Here is a 21,078-nt window from a genome sequence, read left to right as displayed (position 1 = left end):
ACAAACACATAGTGGGATAACACAAAAGGAAAGGACAGGGTTCGTTTTCAGTGTAACATTTGGTACTGCAGTCCAACCCAAAACTTCATTCCATAGATCTTTTTTTTCTTATTTCAACATTTGTTTCCACCAAAAAAATCCTATCCAAGCATGCTTTCTGTATTCTGTTCATATCCTCTTTCAAAAATAGTTTTTCTCCACTGTACACTACTTTTTTGGCCAAACCATTTTCTTATAGCTTCTCAATGCATTTCTTCCAATCCATCATAGTTAGTTTCTTATATAGTCTACCCCCTCTTAAGCTAACTTAAATCTACTGAGCTCAGATGCTAAACTAAGGGACGGGGCAATGCAGCAGCACAAAACAATTAATACAAACATCAATGACAAAAAATTAAAATTGGCAAAGCTATCAGCAGTAAATCTAAATTTGCAGAGCAAATGCAACATTATCACTAATATGAGCCAATGTGCAGCAAAAAGAAAAATAAATCAGTAGTAAAACTGGCTTCACAGAGCAATACAAAGTGAAATTTAGTAGCACTATGCCTGGCAAACAGCAGCAGCAAATGAAATAACTTATACCTAAACATGACAAAGCTCAAGCTAGTACACTAAAGACAACAATGCAGATAAGGGAAATGTCTATTCACATCTTAATGTCTATGTAATTAAAGTGGTGCACCACAAGAAGTTATTCTACCAAAAAAATTACCAAGTAGTTGAAAAGAAAATTCCGTATGCAATTCCTGTGAAGGGAAATGTCTTTTTATGCGCCTTTGTTTTTTTTAATAGATTATAAAATTATTTACTGCTATTTGTTGCGCAATAACCCTACTCATCAGTCAATTCGATCAGCAGAGTAATTTTGTTTATTCGACTTTAGAGGTGGTCGTGTCCTTGACACGGTAAGACTGTCAGACACACAACAGACTCTGGAACGTTGCCTTTCGCGGTACATGCTTTTACCGTGTCAGCCATCCCGTCGCGAATACAAAGTTCAGTTTCGGTGCCTCTCTCTTATACGTTCCAAAGCCCACGGAAGTTTGTAACTTGCCACTATTTACCACTTACAGTTGCACATATTTTAAATACATTTTTAATGATTTACTTTTTCTTCAACCTGAAAATGTGGCAGATATAATTGGTATAAAATGGTGTACTCACCTGATTTGTAGCTACAGTCTGGTCCACCACTCTTCTTCTTCTCAGTCCTGCGAACGTTCGAGGAACTTGCAAATTCGAGGAACTCAGTTCTCATTAATGTGTTGAAAAGCAAAGTTCAAAATGAGTGTGAAATATTATGGGACTTAACTGCTATGGTCATCAGTCCCTAAGCTTACACACTACTTAACCTAAATTATCCTAAGGACGAACACACACACCCACGCCCGAGGGAGGACTCCAACCTCCGCCGGGACCAGCCGCACAGTCCATGACTGCAGCGCCTCAGACCGCTCGGCTAATCCCGCACGGCAAAGCAACGTTCAAATTGGACGCAACTTCTATTTACACTGTCCGGTCACATTAATGTGACCACCTGTGAAAAGCTCGAATAACCACCTTGTGCAGCGCGGTCTTCTGCAAGACGCTCAGTAAGAGAATCAGTAACGTTTTTGAAGGCACCGCAAGGACCAAGAGCCATGCCGACTCGACTGACATCACCTGCTTGCTAGGTTTCTCGGGTGAGGATCCATGGCGGCCGATCAATGTGGTCCCACAGATTCTCGTTTGGTTGCAATTGCGGGAACTTTGGAGGCAAGGGTAGTAAGGTTAACTCATCCTGGTGCATTGGAACCACGCACGTACATTGAGAGTTGTGTGACACGTTGTATGGCCTGTTAGTGGATGTCATCTTCCCGAGGAAGAACAAACTGCATTTGGGGGGGGTGGGGGGGGTGGACATGGTCCCCAAGGAGAAATGCATAGTTGTGTTGATCCATTGTGCCCTCCAAAATGACGAGAGCATCCAAAAAATGGCACACCGTATGGCAGACCATAGCGATACCTCCTCTGGCCCTCAACCTTCTGACGATTGCTGCAGGGAGTTTGATTTCAGACGTTTCACGTCCCATGGAACGTAACACGTTATTCGTCTGAAAAGCCACCTGTCGCCGTTCAGTGAACGCCCGGTTACAGTATGAGCATCCAGTTGCGATACAGGCGTGCAAATTTCAGTCTTCGTCGCCGATGAACAACAGCCAGCAAGGGTGAATGCACCAGGTGCCTGATGCAGAGGCCCACACCCACCAACGTTCGGTGAACTGTCGTTGAGAAAATACTTTTGGTAACCCCTTGGTCCCTCTGGGCGCTCAGTTGCTCAACAGTTGCACTTCTCTTCGCCTGTACACATCGCTTCAGCTGCCTCTCACCCTTGTCATTTATGACGAGTGATGCAACACAGATGCTTTGTTCCCGGTTGTGGATAGCGCCATTTTACCATGCATGGTACATACTAACCACGGCTTCACGCGAACAGTATACAAACCCGAAAGCCAATGATTATGCCGTTTTGGACGTAGCTCCGTTTCTGCATTACGACAAGGGCTACGCTATTTTCCACGTACTCCCGACACGGTTTGTATACCCTCCACTGCTAGTGCTGCCACTTGCCGTCTGTGAGTAGTTATTTAACATTGACGTTGAACATATGGGATACTTCTTTAATGTGAGTGGACCGCATGTTACATTTTTCTCTTTCCTGTCAATCGTTTACAGAAAGCTGGTTACAAAATCTTGCACTTGAAGTATTTCATCCTTTCAGTTAAAACAGCTTTTTTACTGTTGTTTCTCACGACCTACGACAAACAATAGGCCGCCATGAGCTATCCCTATCAACTATTTGCACTCAGCTCTACTTCAAAACTGCGTAATACAGTTTTCGCCTCGTCAATGTTCGTGCCAAGCAAATGTCTAGTGACTGACTGGATTTTATGACCCACAGAATATCTCGATTCAAAGTACGTAACTTATTACATAATTTCTTTAGTAAATTATGGCTACAAAATTTACTTCAAAATATTCTTACATAATTTTTTGTGTGATATTGTATGTCCTTATAATTTAAGAAGATTGTGATTCATAGAGATAGTGCTGAAGATTACACGGTGACAAAACTCTGTTGGATTAACAAACCACACCCGTTTAATGCCTTGCACCATGCTTCGCGCATCGACAACCTTTAGTATGCCATTCGGTACCCCTGATTATATTCGTTACTGGTCTAGCACGTCTAGGAGAAAAGTTATCGCTCAGAAATGGTTTACCCTCATTCTGGGAGTTATTTTCATACTGAATGTTTCCCTCTGCAGTGGAGTACATAATGCTGTGAAGGTAGAACGAGGATAGGATCAGTCGGTATAAACATTGTCAATTAAAGACTAACCTTCGCATTCGAGCCCCAGCCCAACAGACGATTTTAAAGTGTTGGGCTGTTTTATAACAGTGCGCCCTCCATTACAGAATGATCTGGGCCGAAGATTAGAATTTTGGTTTGATTCGTTTTCTGCATAATGCATAGGCGGTTGACGGCTCAGGACCTTCACGAAATAAACCATCATTGTAAACAGTTTTTGATTTATGGTTTATTACGGTGTTTTGTCTGTAATTCACTCGTATACTGGATACTGCTTACTACTGCTGGTGAGCGGTTTCTTGAAATTGTATTATGCCATCCCTTATTGCTGTAGCTTTCAACTGCAGATTCCATATAAGCATTTATATTAAACACATACAGTATTGAGACTCATTCACTTGTGTAGGTGGAGTCTGAAACTGAAACTAATTTAAGATTAATTATCTCTGCAAAATATATTACTACCGTAATGACTACGAAAGCATATCAGCGGACAAGATACTAAAAAGAGTCTGAGAACGCTTCCTACTGAAGTTATGTGCAGATAAATCATTTTGTAAAGTTTTCATAAACACGTTCAGAATGAAAATTCCATAGTCCTTCAAGATACATTGTACGTAGCGTTTTCTGTGATACCTCTTTGATTCGAACATGAAACGTATTGGCAGTTGCGAATATGGACTACCATCAGCCGTATAGTCGAATGATAGCAATGTGCCTTACCTGTGATTACTTTTATGCGTTGAGTTTACTTCAAATGCTCCGCACGCTTTCTTCTAAATATTTATGGAAGTAACTGTTTGCAATCATGTAACCATACAATAAAGGGTTTTTCTATGATTCAGCATTATGTTACATTTTTTTAAAATTGGGAATCAATTGCCGCTTCCTGCACCAAGCGTCCATCTCTGCAGGTCTTCCTGTATTTCTCTACAATTTTCTAGCGCTGCAAATACTCTGTATATACAGCATGGTCCGCGGAAAGCTTCTTGGAACTTCCAACTTTATTCCCTGGGTCTTGTGTAATTTGATGATCCTATAACACTACATTGGGGTAAGGTCGAAGTTACTTCTATGTATGAAGATCTCTCTCCGTTGAGAATGAAATGCTGTTTTCTATTTGCTAGAAACTCTTCAGTCCAATCACACAATTGGTCTGATATTCTGTACGCTCATATTTTGTTCATCAGCCTGCAATGCAGAGCTGGGTCGAACACCTTCCGGAAGTCAAGCAAAACGGAATCTGGACGCCTGTATCTACTGCTTTGTGCGTCTCGGGGACGAACAGAGACAGCTGGGTTTGACACGATAGTTGTTTTCCGAACCCATGTTGATTCCTACAAAGGATATTTTCTATCTCGAGAACACACGAGCGTAAAACATGTCACAAAATTCTACATCTGACCGACGTCACAGACAAAGGTCTGTAGTTTCGTGTGTCTCTTAGATTACCGTTTTGAAAATGAGAATGACCTATGGTGATCTCGAATCATTAGAAACACTTCGCTCCTCCAGAGACCTTTGGTTCACTGGTGCTGGAAGAGGGGCAAGTTCTTTCGCATACTCTGTGTAGAATCGAACTGGTATCCCGTCAGGTCCAGTGACCACCGTCTATTGAGCGATTTCAGTTGCTTTTGTAACGCATGGTCATTTATTTCGCCATCAGCCATTTTGTCGTTTGTGCGACGATTTAAAGGCGGTACTACAGTGCGATGTTCTTCGGTGAAGCAGTTCTGGAAAATGACCTTCAGCATTTCGGCCGCTTCTGTGCCATTATGATCACAAAGTGTCTAGACAGATAGCTTGGATCCCTTTACTGGTTTAACATAAGAGCAGAACTTCTTAGAATTTTGCGCCAGGTCGGTAGACAGAATTTTACTTTCGAAACAGTTGAATGTTTCACACCTGGCTCTCCTTACACAAATCTTGGTGTGGTGTGCGTACTGTAAGACCTTCGGTGCACACACCACCAGATTATTTGACTTGTCGCTCTAACGAAGTAGGCGAGTGTCAGCAATATGTCTCGTGGTCTTATCGTGGCGTGTTTATCTTCTGCTGTTAGATCAGACGATAGAAATGCCACTTGCACACTTAGAGTAGCGGATTGACGGTGACCAACTTTAAACAGAACTTGATTAATTTTCACACACATTTATTAAAATAATAAAAAGCATAGACATTACGTAACTTGATTCTGGATGCTGTTTACAATTGACAATCTGAAGTTCCTTTAGTCTTGGTACGTTAATCTTATTCTCACATATCTCTGATACTTGAGAAAGTGTCTATTCATTTATCTTTATGGCTATGTACAGGAATATGGTAATCTTATTAGGCACAGACTGAAATCTGACTATAGACTGGTACAGACTAATGCAGACTCGTACAGTCTGGTGCAGACAAATCCAGACTAATGCAGACTGAATAATCGGAGGTCTGTACACTCGTTATAATACCTCGCGAGTTCAGGTATCACTGCGCGATTGTGATCCGTGAGGAGAAAAGGTTCTACATTAGCAGCAATCTCATTGGCTGCGTTACATATTAATACGCGGATCGGCGGAAGCAGAATTTGGTCCATCTCTAAGGCAACGCCATCTCGTAGTGCGGAGACGGACGAGTGCTGCGCCTGCACTGTTGTGCTTAGCGGGGCGCGCGCTAGTGGGGAAGTTGTGTACGCGCTGACTACGCGGAACTATGTACACAACACTCGGTCTTTTTGTTTGTCTGTGCTGCTTTGACTGCGTTTAAATTTGCAGTGAAACTCTGTTTGCTCTCGCATCCGATTTCTAACACTGCTGTCGAACCATGCGGGGTCTTTTCCACCCTTCACGATTTTCCTCGTCACACACCTCTCTGAAATGAGTCATACAATGTTCTTGAACTTTGTCCATTGATACTCAACGTTGTTAGCGCCGGAGACGGAATTTGCATGCTGACGGCTCAGGTAATCTAAGCAGAAAGATCTTCCCACCTTTCTTTGTGTTCCTACTTACAGCCGTATTCTGTGATACTGTAACGGCTTTGTGATCACCGATAACCTATTCCACATTAACTGAGTCGAAAAGCTCGAGCATATTTATCACCAGCAGGTCTAAGATGTTAGCTTCTCGAGTCAGTTCTCTGATTAATTGCTCGAAATAATTTTCGGATAAGGCACTTAGAACAATTTTACATGATTATCTGATGTTGGACTGAGTCACTGCCTTAACCTGTCGCATTCTCCACGCTTTCTGGACCTACAAACAGGGAGACAAACTCGACTACTCGATTCCCTACATTAGATAACACGGCTCAACTTTGGGGAGTTGCCTGTTAGCTAACGTGGGGGAACTGGAATACCAGACGGTTATAATTAAAGTACAGGTACTCACTAAATTCCATTGTAGCCTCTAATTATCGTGTGGCAGCGAAACTTGGTAGACATGATAATGCGTTAATATGCAGCCGATTTAGGATAGAAAACAAACGAGTTCCAACTGTGGCCCCCAGGTGCAAATCTGGCGCTGTATACTGTTTGTATGACGGTATTACATCCACCCTGTCGTTTGATAGCCCATAACGTGACTGAACAGTACGGCTCTTTTATGTGAATGGCAGCAATTACAGTGCTGCATTGAGAGGATATCGCTGACTGCAAGGTCTGAGGAGAGCCCAGATGTCATTAAATGGTTTAAAGAAGGTAATAATGAAATTAGAAAACACGGGTAAACTCGGTGTGGCTCCTAGAAGTCGATGGCATTCTATTCCGGTGGAAGTTGTTGACGGTGTTGCTTTTGCTGTAACTACTATGCAGTACGTTCCCCGAGTAGTGCTAACGCTCGTGCAGTATCACGACAATTGTCCATACTATGGTTAACCAGTGAAGAAAGGTTTGCGGTTTATTTTACACTCTTACCTGTACAAGATCCAGACGGTGCAGCAAGGTTTTGAATTTGATCTTCGGTTTCTGGCACGGACTGAAGTTGATGACATATGGCCAGACAACATTCTGTAGAGCGATGAGGCAGAATCTGCACTACAGGATACAGAGTATACACAGAATTGCTGAATTTGGACTACCGTTAAACTGCATGTTGTGCCTGACGAGCCATTGCACTCGCCCTATATGCCCGTGTGATTTGGATTCACAAGCACCTTTATTCTTGGTCTGCTGTTCGTTTAAGAGAATACACAGAGCTTACATGTCAGGTGGACCGTGACGTCTGCACTTTTTCGAGACTTCCTTATACAGTACGTGATTCCTGCTTTGGATGAGAGCAACTATGTGGAAATACCTGTTTTCGTGCAAGATGGGGACAACACCTAATGTCGCTCGCCCAGTGAAGATCTGCTTAATGAAACCTTCCACGAACGTTTATCTCCAGAGCTTTTCCAGGTGTATGACCTGCAAGATCACCTGATCTGAGTCCATGTGTCTTTTGGCTCTGGGGATGTCTAAAGGAATGCGTTTACCAGGAACACGTTCGACGTCTACATGATCTGAAGGCCAGTATACAGGAACACGTTGCTCAGATTCCACCGGATCTGCTGTGAGTAACTGTTCATCGATTCCTTTTATGGATGTAGTATCTCGTCGACGTCACCAGCGCTCATACTGAACAAATCGTTTAATAATAAAATCAACATTATGCCTTTCTCATTTATTTGACTTTTTCTGCCCAAGTCCAGTTCCTAACTCCTTACATATGGAAACATTTATGTACGTCTTTCTTGAATTCACAGCGCCACATTTGCATGTGTTGGCAGAAACTGAAACTCGGTTCCACATTAACGCCTTAGAATATCAACCAAATATCACTGAGCCACGACAATCACAGCCCACACTGCGCCTCTGTGAACAGCTACACTTTAATTATAACCACCCTGTGCGAATGCAGGGTCCTCATACAGGCAGCCCCAGTCGGCCATGCCTTCATTGGCTACGGGAGGGCATTGCCCGGTAAGCAGACATATACCCCTATCCACAGTCACGATCACCATGCATAATATACGATTTATTGGTTTCCTCTGATTATATGCTTCTAATTTTTAAGAGGCACAGTTACTGACAAGCGTGGTGCTCGTAACATTTTTGTTACAACTTCAAACAGATACACAGTACAGTTGTTTGTTAGAATCTGTCGTAAGGGGTCAGTGCCACATGTCTCGTAGAACTGGACAAATGATATTTAAGAAAAAATACGGTATGAGTTGAGAGAGGTTTTAATGGAGACTCCACAGCTGTACTCAAGACTATGTTCTCACAGTACTGGAGAAATAAAGATCAGCATCGTCATACGGACACAGCAAATTTGCTACTTTCCAGATGCTCATTTGCGGTTTCTTCCGAATAAATGGTCGATAAAATCCTCAAGATAGACCACACTCTCAAGTTGGCAGACATCTCATTTAAACGCGTAAATGATATAGTCAGTGAAGTAGTACAAATTTGAAGAACCTGAGTGAGCGTGGAGTACTGTGTTTGTTGACCTCAGGTAAAAAATGACTCACCAGAGAACGCTCCAAAAGCATTTTGAAGCATATTTGAACGATTTGTTCCTTAAATACGTGGCAGCGGACGAAACTTGGTTTCACTGTTACGGTCTAAAGACAAAAGTGCCGTCGACACAATGGGGTGGTGGAAACGGTTTGTCGGTAGCAAATATGAGGGCCACTGCTCGTTGGAACTCACGGGGTGTATCAATGGCTTAACAAGAGTACTTGGCAAAAAGTAAAATCGCGTGCTTACTGCAGGACAATCCACCTGATAAATCGTCGTGCGTTTACGAGAAAACTGCACGTGTTGGACTTGGAAATAATTTTCCTCTCAGATTATTCCCGTGACTTCATTTCCTGTCAACATTTCTGTTTCTTAACTTCAGGATGGCTCCAAATGAATAAATTTTGGTCGAGCACAGTGGTTATTTCTGACACAAACGAATTTTATGTTAAATTAAAAAAAACACTTGCTTTTTGTGAAAATTAAAATGTTGCAATCATTCTGAACCAAATGTATTTTGCGAATGTTCAAGATGTTGAGAGATATTCTTTTTTTTAGTGTTATTTTCTATGTTGCTTATATCATTTATCACTACATGTTCGTAATTAACTTCCCACGTAAAGCGATATTTTGAGACACCTTTAACGCTTCTAAAACTCATCGCAAGCTAATGTCTTAACAGGAAAGCACTTTTTAGGCCTATATAATACAAAATTCCTTGTATCCACAGAGGATGTGTGGCTAAATCATGATGCTGGAAGTTTTAAAATGTTTCTGTCCTTCCCTGGCGTGTCCAACGCGTTTTCTAAGTTGTTTCAAGCAGCAGCAGAATTGTGAAGTTGTTGCTTCACTAAAAGTTATCCTTAACATACTACAAAAACCTGGATAAAATAACTTCGCCTTTGTTTTTCATATCTTCTTTAATAAACGTTTTATTGCGTGTTAACCAAACGAATGGAATCCTAATTGAAAAAAAGGGAATTTAAGTCTGCGTTTTGTAATTGAAACCGCATTTTCTTATAAGTGTATTTTTCCACATAAGAGATATTCAAATGTACAGTCCAAATTACTGTATTTCTATAACTGTAAAACAGTTCTTCGTTGTCTCACGAAAATTTTTGTCTTTGCAGTTTCGGGTGCCACGTCAAAATTCTCAAAACGTTTTTCTACAGGTTGGTCTCCACTTTGTTAGCATGACGTAGGAGATGTAGGGTTTCCCAATTGGAAATTGTGTTTTCGATATTATCACCTCATTTTCTAACCAAATCTCAGCTTGTATTTCACTCGTAAATACAAACTAAATTTGCTTATTTCGAAGGAAGCTGAAATCTAAGCAGATTTAAATGTTTCGTTTGTCCTCGTTTGTGACCAACATAAAAGTCATAGTTTCATTAGGTGTAATTCTCGGAAGTTACACTGGAGCTGTCTAGCTTCCAGTAGGGAAACCCTAAGATGAATTATGCAAATGCAGAAAGCTTGAGGTTACTTCGCCCCATTGTAATTTGTAGGTCATTCCTAGCATGTTTCCTCTTTAATTAGTAAAAAGATATTTGCTTGTGCTATCAGCTGTATCGCTTGTGGCAGCTTTTTTCCGTTTCTTAAAATTGTTGTTCAGCCTGTAATAGTTCACTTTCTCCTCAGATTCTGTTCCAATAATGTTCGTAGTGAATGAATAAGTCAACTCCATGTTCCATTAGTCTTGTTATGCATGTTCTTCAGATTATGCTGGAATTCGTTACATTTATTCCCTGACAAATACTAGAGCACATGCTATTTGCTCGTAACAGTTCCTTTACTACTTTTATGAACGTATTTTATCTGTTGCATTGAACTTTTCAGTTCTTAAATTTCATACAAATATTTGTTCAGCTATATTTATTTGTAGATCTTTAGGAGAAATTTTCCTAACGATGTTGTGAAATTGATACAAATAGATGATAACTGTCTTTGCAGTGGCGTGTACTCTATCTTAGATGGTTCATATGGCTTAAATAAATGAAAGATAACAGTGTAGTTCTTATGTTGTATTCGTTCAGCGTAGTCAGGGGTGCAATAAGTAATACGGAATGCCGTAACCTTGTTTACAGATGTCGAGGCGTGTAATACGGTACAGTATAGATTTGGGTTTACGTAGAAAAAGATACTTTCATTGTCGTTTTGGTGATCTATGTCGTATTTACTGTCACACAACCATATAAATATTGCACTGTCGGATATAACTCATCTGGTTGTCGTAACACTTTATCCATTTTCACAGTCTTCATAACCTTGAATTTTTTGTCGTCGTAGTACTTTTATGCGATAAATACGGAAGTAAAATTCGGGATGTCATGTACTTTCAACTATTTCCCGCTTCGAGTTTCTGTGACAATTTTTCGACTTTGCAGCTAAATTGTGTTATGGAGCAGAAACATTTCTGTGACGTACCTCTTCCCAGTTTTCCAGTGTTCGTGGCGCTCCTCAATTCAGCGCAAAAACAGGGATGCTAATGAAGTGCTGCAAGGCAGTTATGTTCAGCGGGTTGCTGTATTACAAAATTGTAGGCGTAGTAACTGAGTTCCCTAAGGTATGCTGCGTATGACTTACAGTAATAACTGGCTGATTTTTATTACACGGGCAATAGGCTGTGATATACGGCATGATTATGTGCCTAACGTTCCATATTTATAGATTCTGATGATGTTTCCAGTATTATGAGACGAAGCTTACGCACAGAACATGCCATAGACCAAAGATAATGTTCATGTAATAAAAACCAACAAGGATACAAATTAAACTTCCTGACATATTAAAACGGTGTGCCGAACCAGGTTTAGGACCTGGAACCTTTGTCTTTCCCGGGCAAGTACTCTACCAACTTAGCTATCCGAGCTGGACTCACGACCTGTCCTCACAGCTTTACTTCCGCCGGTACCTTATCTCCAACCTTCGAAACTTCACGGAAGTTCCCCTGCCTAGCTTGCAGGACTAGCACTCCTGGAAAAAACGATATAGCGGAGACATGGTTTAGTCACAGCCTGGGAGATTGTTTTCAGAATGAAATTTCACTCTCCAGCGGATGGTGCTTTGATTCCCCAGACTATGGCTGAGCCATGTATCCTCAATCCTTTCTCCTAGGATTGTTGGTCCAGAAAGTTAGGCAGGAGAACTTCTGTGAAGTTTAGAAGTAAAGCTGTGAGGGTGGGTCTTGAGACGTGGTCAGATAGCTCTGTTAGTAGACGAAGGTCCCAGGTTCGAGTTCGGGTTCGGCACACAATTTTAATTTGCACACTCCGTAGCATAATGAAAAGTTCAGTCGGAGAAGGATGCAAATGACAAACGCGAAAGCCTTCATAACTAACACTGTGTTTCTAATACGTATTCCATATGCATCAACAACAATACAATACTGATGTATTCAAACCTGGAAATCGATCATAAAAGAAGTTGGACTGATTCGTTAAGTGACGAAAGTAGTCAACAGTATATCGATTTTCATACTATTCGGGCTCAAACTACACCACTTTTGATTGTGTTTGCCTGTAGTTTGATTCTGCTGCTGATGCAACATTATATCACTGAAGAATTGCCATTACAAAGCACTTATGGTTTGCTCTGGTGCCGTAATATCCATGCGACCGAACGTCATTGTGGTACAAGTAAAGGAATCCCAACTTCAGTATTACATTGTGAAGTTATTAACAAAATGAGCACTTTTTACGGAAGGTAAAATCGTAGGGAATATTCAAGAACTAACTTCAATGAGTTTCATCGCAAAATATGGGCTGAACAGGTGTCTGCTGCATCTCGTAGCGCTGCTTGCACCTACATGTCCTCATGCCGCTAGAAGCAGATCTGCCTGTAGCCTATACTTCTTTGATGCCGTCCACCAGTACACCATCTTTCAGCTATTAATCTCGTTAGACATTATTTTTAAGGACAGAGACAGCAGCAGTAGGTTAGATATCGTATTATCTGAATGGAGAAGCGCCATTTCCATACATATTGATGTGTAGAGTGGCGAAGAGGGTTTGTGGAAGCACTCACTGGGATCCTCTTAAAAAAAAGAAGGAAAAAAACAGCTATCCTTCAGGGTCTCAGTATGCTTACAAACAAGTGGGGGAGCCAAAAAATATATTACTGAATAGAGACCAGCGTTTGCTCTCCTGAGACATCTATCGTTACTGCGCAACTGTTAACGTAAGGTCACTCTCTTGGATAAAGACACATAGCGGCGTTAAGGAAACCGAAATTGTAGATGGCTTGACTAAGGAGGCCACCTTGAGTTGTAGAAAGAACTTATCGTGGAAACCTACCTACCGATATCCTACAAAGACTAACAACTTCACAAGAGAATTGTAAAACAAGGAATATCGGATGTCCTCTAGAAGCGGCGGAGAGATTACACACAACTATATTCTTAACTACGAACGTGTCAGCGGTATGGCAAGTGTCGATGTACAAGGAGCTTCAGGGCCACTGCCACACTCCTCGGCTTCAGCAATATTTGCACCACATCAAGTCTTGCACCGACGTCTCTATCTGTCTTTAGTGTGTGTGTGTGTGTGTGTGTGTGTGTGTGTGTGTGTTATTACGAAGAGGACACGAAGCGCATATCTTCCTCCGTTGCATCACTCGTCGTGAATGCACAAATGCCTGTTGCGAGACTTGCTGAAACAAATCTTTTACTTGATGACTTGAATAATTACGTTACTATCGGAGAAGAATACAGGGTGTTGATATTCTTGCACATGGGTTGAGGTAACTTGGTCCTCGACTATCGATATAAAGCTGCTAGTGAAGCATATAAAATTTTGTGTTAAATTATTAAAATATTGTAAGTTTTTTATTTGATTGTATTATAAGTCATTAATGTAACTGTACTTCCTCTAGTAAATATTCTCAGATACAACAAATACTTGTTCGTCCTTGTGCTATACCAGTTAGTATTGATTCTTTACGAATTGAGGCACTGAGAACCATAAGGGCCGAAAACACAGAAACAAAGTTTTGAGAGAAATAGATGTTTTGTGAAAATCGTGAAAATCATATTTATAGACAAACGACAAGTTTCATAGGTCCTAACTGTTTTTCAACCAAGTCTCAAGATCTTATAATGCCAATAAAAATAATGTACGCATTTTTTGTTATGAAATATTAATTAATAATTAATATTATATTTATTATCAATGGTAATTCACGAAATTTTCATGTACGGGCTAGTGACAGTAGTGTCATTTGGAAATTATGAAGTTTATAGTAAATGCGAAATTTTAATCAGAACATAAAGATCAATTACTAAATGCACCACCCACACAATTTTCATAATTTCGTTACACACGTTTGTGGCCTGAGGATCAGATAAAACTATCGATACACATCTAATTGTGAAGTGTTACTATTACGTGTGAGATATAGACAACAAATTATGTTGCCAACAAAAGGCAAAAACCGAACAGCGCAAGGCAAAAAAATTATGCTTCGTGCTTTAGGCTCATGTGGAAATAAATATCCGAGAAATTGGTGAGACAGCTTTTCGTGAATGTTCATATATATAGTGTGAGGTTACAGATACTGAAAAGGCTGGTCCACCACACGATCACGTCAGGAGCATGCATATATGCTACAGTCTCAAAATCAACGACAGTGTGCTTTAGGCCCTTATGGTTCCCAGCGCCTTAATCAGTTCTCAATTCACGTGGAGAGAGATTCTCCAGGAACGAAGCCCTGCCCTCTTCCTCTCAACGCGACAACGTGTGGCGGCTTGACCTCATACTGAATATACGAAGTCAGAGATATTATGCGTCTCTAATGTCATATGTTTCTCTTTACAGCTGATTTCTTTCTCTCCAGATAGGGGTGGGGATGGGAGGGAACCGGCTGAAAGCTGCATATTGCTGATCTTCAACCCAATAATATTAAAAAGTAGTCAGTTAAAGGCAAAAGAAATAAAGTGTCACGATTAAATACAATAAAAGAATTATCATTTCTCTAGTATTACCATAAGAAAGCAGAGATGGCGATGGTTGGTGCTGTGGTGCAGAAGAAAATACTGGTTCTACCTTGGAGGTCATCTTTGAATAAATGTCGTAAGACTAATAAAGGAGAATGGTTAAAGATGAATTGCTGTGATCTGGGAACGAAGGGGTGGAATGTTACTACAGAGGGACAGGTGTAGATTGGGACTGGAAGGAGAGAGAGTGGGTTTGTGATGGTCAACAGGCTGGGAAAAGTTATTAGAGACTTGATCTAAGAAGGGGATGTTTGTGCTATGGCTGTGGTTGTTAGGATGAGTGAAGATCAGCACAGAGTTCTGTGTATGAAAGAGGGAGTCTGTTACTCCTTGCGATGGAATATAGAAGAGGTGTAGGTGGAGAGAGAAGGGAATATGTTGTTTTAGGCGTGAAAGGAGCAGAGATGGCCATGGTTGGTGCTGTGGTGCAGAAGAAAATACTGGTTCTACCGTGGAGGTCATCTTTGAATAAATGTCGTAAGGGTAATAAAGGACAATTATTGAGGACTGGGAAGACAATGGGGTATACTCCTCAAGATTATTGGGTGATTTGTGAAGATCTGAGGAATGGGTGTAGGAGGATGAGTGTGAGAAAGGGTAAGATGCATACAGAAGGCGAGATGTAGAGCGTGCCATTGCAGGAATTGTATAGAGTGGTAAAAGTTTGGGGCTGCGGAGATCTACCCTACGTTGGTGAAAGTAAGGATATTTGGTATAAAGGTTTTGCAGGTGTAGAGGATGGAGTAAGAATGTAATCCACATGCACGGCTGCTACTTGTTATAGCCGTATTACTCTAATGTGTGCTTTTTGTTGATTAATTAGTAGACTGGGACATCAAGGTAGTTTCAAGTCGAGCGTTAATCTATCAGTGAGATGGATAGGATGGTCATAAATGGTGAGGTGGAAATCATGGAGACGGAAAATAAGTGTAGGGCATTGTATTAATATTGCCTGGATTTTGACGGAGTTGACTTTGGGGTACTGGAGATTAAAGTGAAGTTATTGAGACGGACCTGGGGGAATTGTTGGGAAGCCATGAGAGATGGGTAGTGTCGTCAGCTTACTGGAGCAGATAGACAGGAATAGGTGGTGGTGTGCATCAGCTGGAGTGGGTGGGTCACTCCTGCGAATGGATGGAAAATACACTCCTGGAAATTGAAATAAGAACACCGTGAATTCATTGTCCCAGGAAGGGGAAACTTTATTGACACATTCCTGGGGTCAGATACATCACATGATCACACTGACAGAACCACAGGCACATAGACACAGGCAACAGAGCATGCACAATGTCGGCACTAGTACAGTGTATATCCACCTTTCGCAGCAATGCAGGCTGCTATTCTCCCATGGAGACGATCGTAGAGATGCTGGATGTAGTCCTGTGGAACGGCTTGCCATGCCATTTCCACCTGGCGCCTCAGTTGGACCAGCGTTCGTGCTGGACGTGCAGACCGCGTGAGACGACGCTTCATCCAGTCCCAAACATGCTCAATGGGGGACAGATCCGGAGATCTTGCTGGCCAGGGTAGTTGACTTACACCTTCTAGAGCACGTTGGGTGGCACGGGATACATGCGGACGTGCATTGTCCTGTTGGAACAGCAAGTTCCCTTGCCGGTCTAGGAATGGTAGGACGATGGGTTCGATGACGGTTTGGATGTACCGTGCACTATTCAGTGTCTCCTCGACGATCACCAGTGGTGTACAGCCAGTGTAGGAGATCGCTCCCCACACCATGATGCCGGGTGTTGGCCCTGTGTGCCTCGGTCGTATGCAGTCCTGATTGTGGCGCTCACCTGCACGGCGCCAAACACGCATACGACCATCATTGGCACCAAGGCAGAAGCGACTCTCATCGCTGAAGACGACACGTCTCCATTCGTCCCTCCATTCACGCCTGTCGCGACACCACTGGAGGCGGGCTGCACGATGTTGGGGCGTGAGCGGAAGACGGCCTAACGGTGTGCGGGACCGTAGCCCAGCTTCATGGAGACGGTTGCGAATGGTCCTCGCCGATACCCCAGGAGCAACAGTGTCCCTAATTTGCTGGGAAGTGGCGGTGCGGTCCCCTACGGCACTGCGTAGGATCCTACGGTCTTGGCGTGCATCCGTGCGTCGCTGCGGTCCGGTCCCAGGTCGACGGGCACGTGCACCTTCCGCCGACCACTGGCGACAACATCGATGTACTGTGGAGACCTCACGCCCCACGTGTTGAACAATTCGGCGGTACGTCCACCCGGTCTCCCGCATGCCCACTATACGCCCTCGCTCAAAGTCCGTCAACTGCACATACGGTTCACGTCCACGCTGTCGCGGCATGCTACCAGTGTTAAAGACTGCGATGGAGCTCCGTATGCCACGGAAAACTGGCTGACACTGACGGCGGCGGTGCACAAATGCTGCGCAGCTAGCGCCATTCGACGGCCAACACCGCGGTTCCTGGTGTGTCCGCTGTGCCGTGCGTGTGATCATTGCTTGTACAGCCCTCTCGCAGTGTCCGGAGCAAGTATGGTGGGTCTGACACACCGGTGTCAATGTGTTCTTTTTTCCATTTCCAGGAGTGTATTCCGAATTCCTATCAGCATTTTGCATTTTTCTAAGTTCGCACTGCTAGGTAGCGTCATCACACTCACTGATGCTACTAACTCCTCACTCGATGAAGCACTAAAACCTCACACAGTGAAACCGCTGCTGTCAGCTGTGGGTGCCTAGGTTAACATAGGGTCTCGTGAAATAACTAGTGAGACATTTGGTTATTTTTTTATTAAAGATGACTAAACAGACAATACGCATTTCACAGACAATATTTATCAATGTTTTACTCTTATTAATCGTACTCCAAATATCAAACTCTTTCAACATAGCCGATTGCGCCGCTTATTCCAAAGCAGCTACAATCGATAATACAGTTAATGGGTTCAGCTAATGCTGTTAATAGATTCAAAGAACGTGACATCGAATCTTATGGTCCCCTTGTGTGCAGTGGGCTTCATTTTGCCGCGGCAAAAACCACAGATTGTGTTCTTGTTACGGGTAATGCTGAAACTTAGAATGCTTCTCCTCCGACCGCAGCTCGTAAAGGTCAGCTCAAAGAAAGTCCCAATTATTATACTAATGGACATCAGGCAGAGCATAATGAAGAACCAGTACCCTCAAAGATGCTACTCCTACTAACCCAAAACCTTTGCGAGCTGTTTTCCATTTTGGATCATTGACTTAAGAAATGCCATGTGCGAAAACAGGGAAAAGTCACAGTACGCAAATTGCCAGTGTTTTAAGGATCTCATCTTTAAAACCGATGTTGGTTGATAAGAAAACACGAAAGATGGAATAAGAACTTTTGAAACGTCAAGTAAAATTTTCGAAGAAAGTACAGACAGCGTCCAGCATATGATAAGATTTTCCTTTGACCCTGCAAAAGAAGATAGAACAGAATGTTGTCAGTGCGACGAATGGTGGGATGAGAAAAGCTCATATTTTGAAGGAGAAAATCTCTCAGTTTTGTTGAAGAAAAATATTGATCTAGAGCTATAATGATTTCGAACACAATAATCGTTTCATTAAATTCTGTTCAGTAAGAAATACATCTTCCTCATCTTCTTCTTTTTCCTGGTCTTATTCTGTATCTTCACAGGGTTGACACGTTATTTTGGATTTGGCTATGTTGATGGTAAAGGGTGGCCGGATATCTTTCCTCAAAAAGTTAGCTGGCCGTGTAAATGAGGCGGACGTATGTATCAGACCAGTAGTCACCTAGTCGGATGTGGGAAACCGCCTAAAGGCCACATCCGGGGTAATCATCGGCACAGCGGTCCTCGTCGTTAATCCGCCGAGCGAATACGATCCGCGATTGACGCAATTTCCTGAATACCGAAAGCACCGTTGTAACGCGAACTTCTATGCCGGCAGGTTCAAAGAAAAAATAATTAATAATGTTTACTTAATTAATGTACTATCTTATACATTACAAGAATAAAAATGTGGTTATCTTTCATGAGTACCGTCATCTTACCCTGTTATCAAATTCATATTCATCCTTTTAGCTTTTAAAATTGGCAACAAGGAAAAAAATCTATACATCTAAGTACAATGTAATAAGGGGCTAGTTGTTCCTGACGCGTGCAAAGAAAGCCAAACTGTCTTCGTAAATGAATTTATAAAAAGAAATGGTTAACTACTAACATCGTCAGCTTCCTTCGATCTCTCGTGTATATAATACGAGGAACTTTCAATAATCAAACAGACAAATTTATGTAGAAAACTCTGTGTATTTTTACAGAATGATACCTTTACTACTTCTCAACAGAATCCTCATGAGTATTAATACACTTGTCCCAATGATGAACTAGATTTTCTTTATACCTGAGACAAGAATGTCTGTCTTGTTGTTTGGGCAAGTTTCTGACTAATTCTTTGACTTCCTCGTTATTGCTGAACTTTGTTTGGACTCTGGTTCAAAACGGTGATCCCATGTTTAACACCACGTTAAAATCTTGTTTGGAAAAGTGTCACTTTCTATCTCATAGCCTCCTTTAAAGGCTGCACACAGTATGAGAGTTTTTTCCTTGCGCTGCTGCGTTAACTCTTTTGGGATCTGCCTTGCACTTGTTTTGCTGTACTTTAACTTGTTGCTGATGACATTATAAACTGTGTCAACACTTACTGCAGCTGCTTTCTCTATATGTTCAATTGTGATACGTTGGTCTTAACGGATAATGTCGTCATCGTGGATTTCGAGCAAAGGAGTTGACAGTTCAACCGGTCGGCCAGGACGTTGCTCGTGAGACACTCAGATTCGCCTATCTTTGGACCGTTATACTCATGAGGAGGTATTGAATAGAATTGGGGAAAAGATAAATTTGTGCCACAATCACTAGAAGAAGGGATCGGTTGGTAGGACATATTCTGAGGCATCAAGGGATCACCAATTTAGTATTGGAGGGCTAAAAACGTAGAGGCAGACCAATAGACGAATACACTAAACAGATTAAGAAGGACGTAGCTTGCAGTAGGTACTGGGAGATGAGGCAGCTTGCACAGGATATAGTAACATGGAAAGCTGCATCAAACTAGTCTCTGGACTGAAGACCACAACAACAATACCCATTCATAAAAATTTCCGTTGCTATTCACAATATACGAGTACATAAATGACCTTGTGGATGACATCGGAAGTTCACTGAGGATTTTTGCGGATGATGCTGTGGTTTATCAAGAGGTTGTAACAATGGATAATTGTACTGAAATGCAGGAGGATCTGCAACGAATTAACGCATGGTGCAGGGAATGGCAATTGAATCTCAATGTAGACAAGTGTAACGTACTGCGAATACACAGAAGGAAAGATCCCTTATCATTTAGCTACAATATATCAGGTCAGCAACTGGAGGCAGTTAATTCCATAAATTATCTGGGAGTACGCATTAGGAGTGATTTAAAATGAAATGATCATATAAAGTTGATCGTGGGTAAAGCAGATGCCAGACAGATTCATTGGAAGAATCCTACGGAAATGCAATCCGAAAACAAAGGAAGTAGGTTACAGTACCCTTGTTCGCCCACTGCTTGAATTCTGCTCAGCAGAGTGGGATCCGCACCAGATAGGGTTGATAGAAGAGATAGAGACGATACAACGGAGAGCAGCGCGCTTCGTTACAGGATCATTTAGTAATCGCGAAAGCGTTACGGAGATGATAGATAAACTCCAGTGAAAGACTCTGCAGGAGAGACGCTCAGTAGCTCGGTACGGGCTTTTGTTGAAGTTTCGAGAACATACCTTCACCGAGGAGTCAAGCAGTATATTGCTCCCTCCTACGTATATCTCGCGAAGAGACCATGAGGATAAAATCAGTGAGATTAGAGCCCGCACAGAGGCATACCGACAATTTTTCTTTCCACGAACAATACGAGGCTGGAATGGAAGGGAGAGGCGATAGAGATACTCAAAGTACCATTTGCCACACACCGTCAGGTGGCTTGCGGAGTATGGATGTAGATGTACAGGGTGATGAAAAAGTTATTATAAATTTGAAAACTTAATAAACCACGGAATAATGTAGATAGAGAGATAGAAATTGACACACATGGTTGGAATGACACGGGGTTTTATTAGAAGCAAAAAAAAAAAAAACAAAGTTCACAAAATGTCCGACAGATGGCGCGTGAAAGATCTCTTGCGCGCGTCGTTTGGTGATGACCGTGTACTCAGCCGCCACTTTCGTCATGCTTGGCCTCCCAGGTCCCCAG

At 42.1% G+C, this 21,078-nt stretch overlaps 1 protein-coding gene across 1 annotated transcript in view; it reads left to right on the top strand.

Moving 5' to 3' along the window:
• The window catches only part of LOC126162095 (kinesin-like protein KIF19), a 585,325-nt gene that overhangs the window by 456,708 nt on the left and 107,539 nt on the right, over positions 1-21,078 (top strand). The window contains exon 8 of the mRNA XM_049918372.1: positions 9,968-10,009. Coding sequence (XP_049774329.1) covers positions 9,968-10,009 — 42 coding nt within the window. The remainder of the gene's footprint in view (positions 1-9,967; positions 10,010-21,078) is intronic.

Source organism: Schistocerca cancellata, chromosome 2, assembly GCF_023864275.1.
Source record: "Schistocerca cancellata isolate TAMUIC-IGC-003103 chromosome 2, iqSchCanc2.1, whole genome shotgun sequence".
Classification (NCBI taxonomy): Eukaryota; Metazoa; Arthropoda; class Insecta; order Orthoptera; family Acrididae; genus Schistocerca; species Schistocerca cancellata.
Note: the sequence above shows the minus strand (reverse complement) of the source record. Positions and strands in the feature narration are given on the sequence as shown.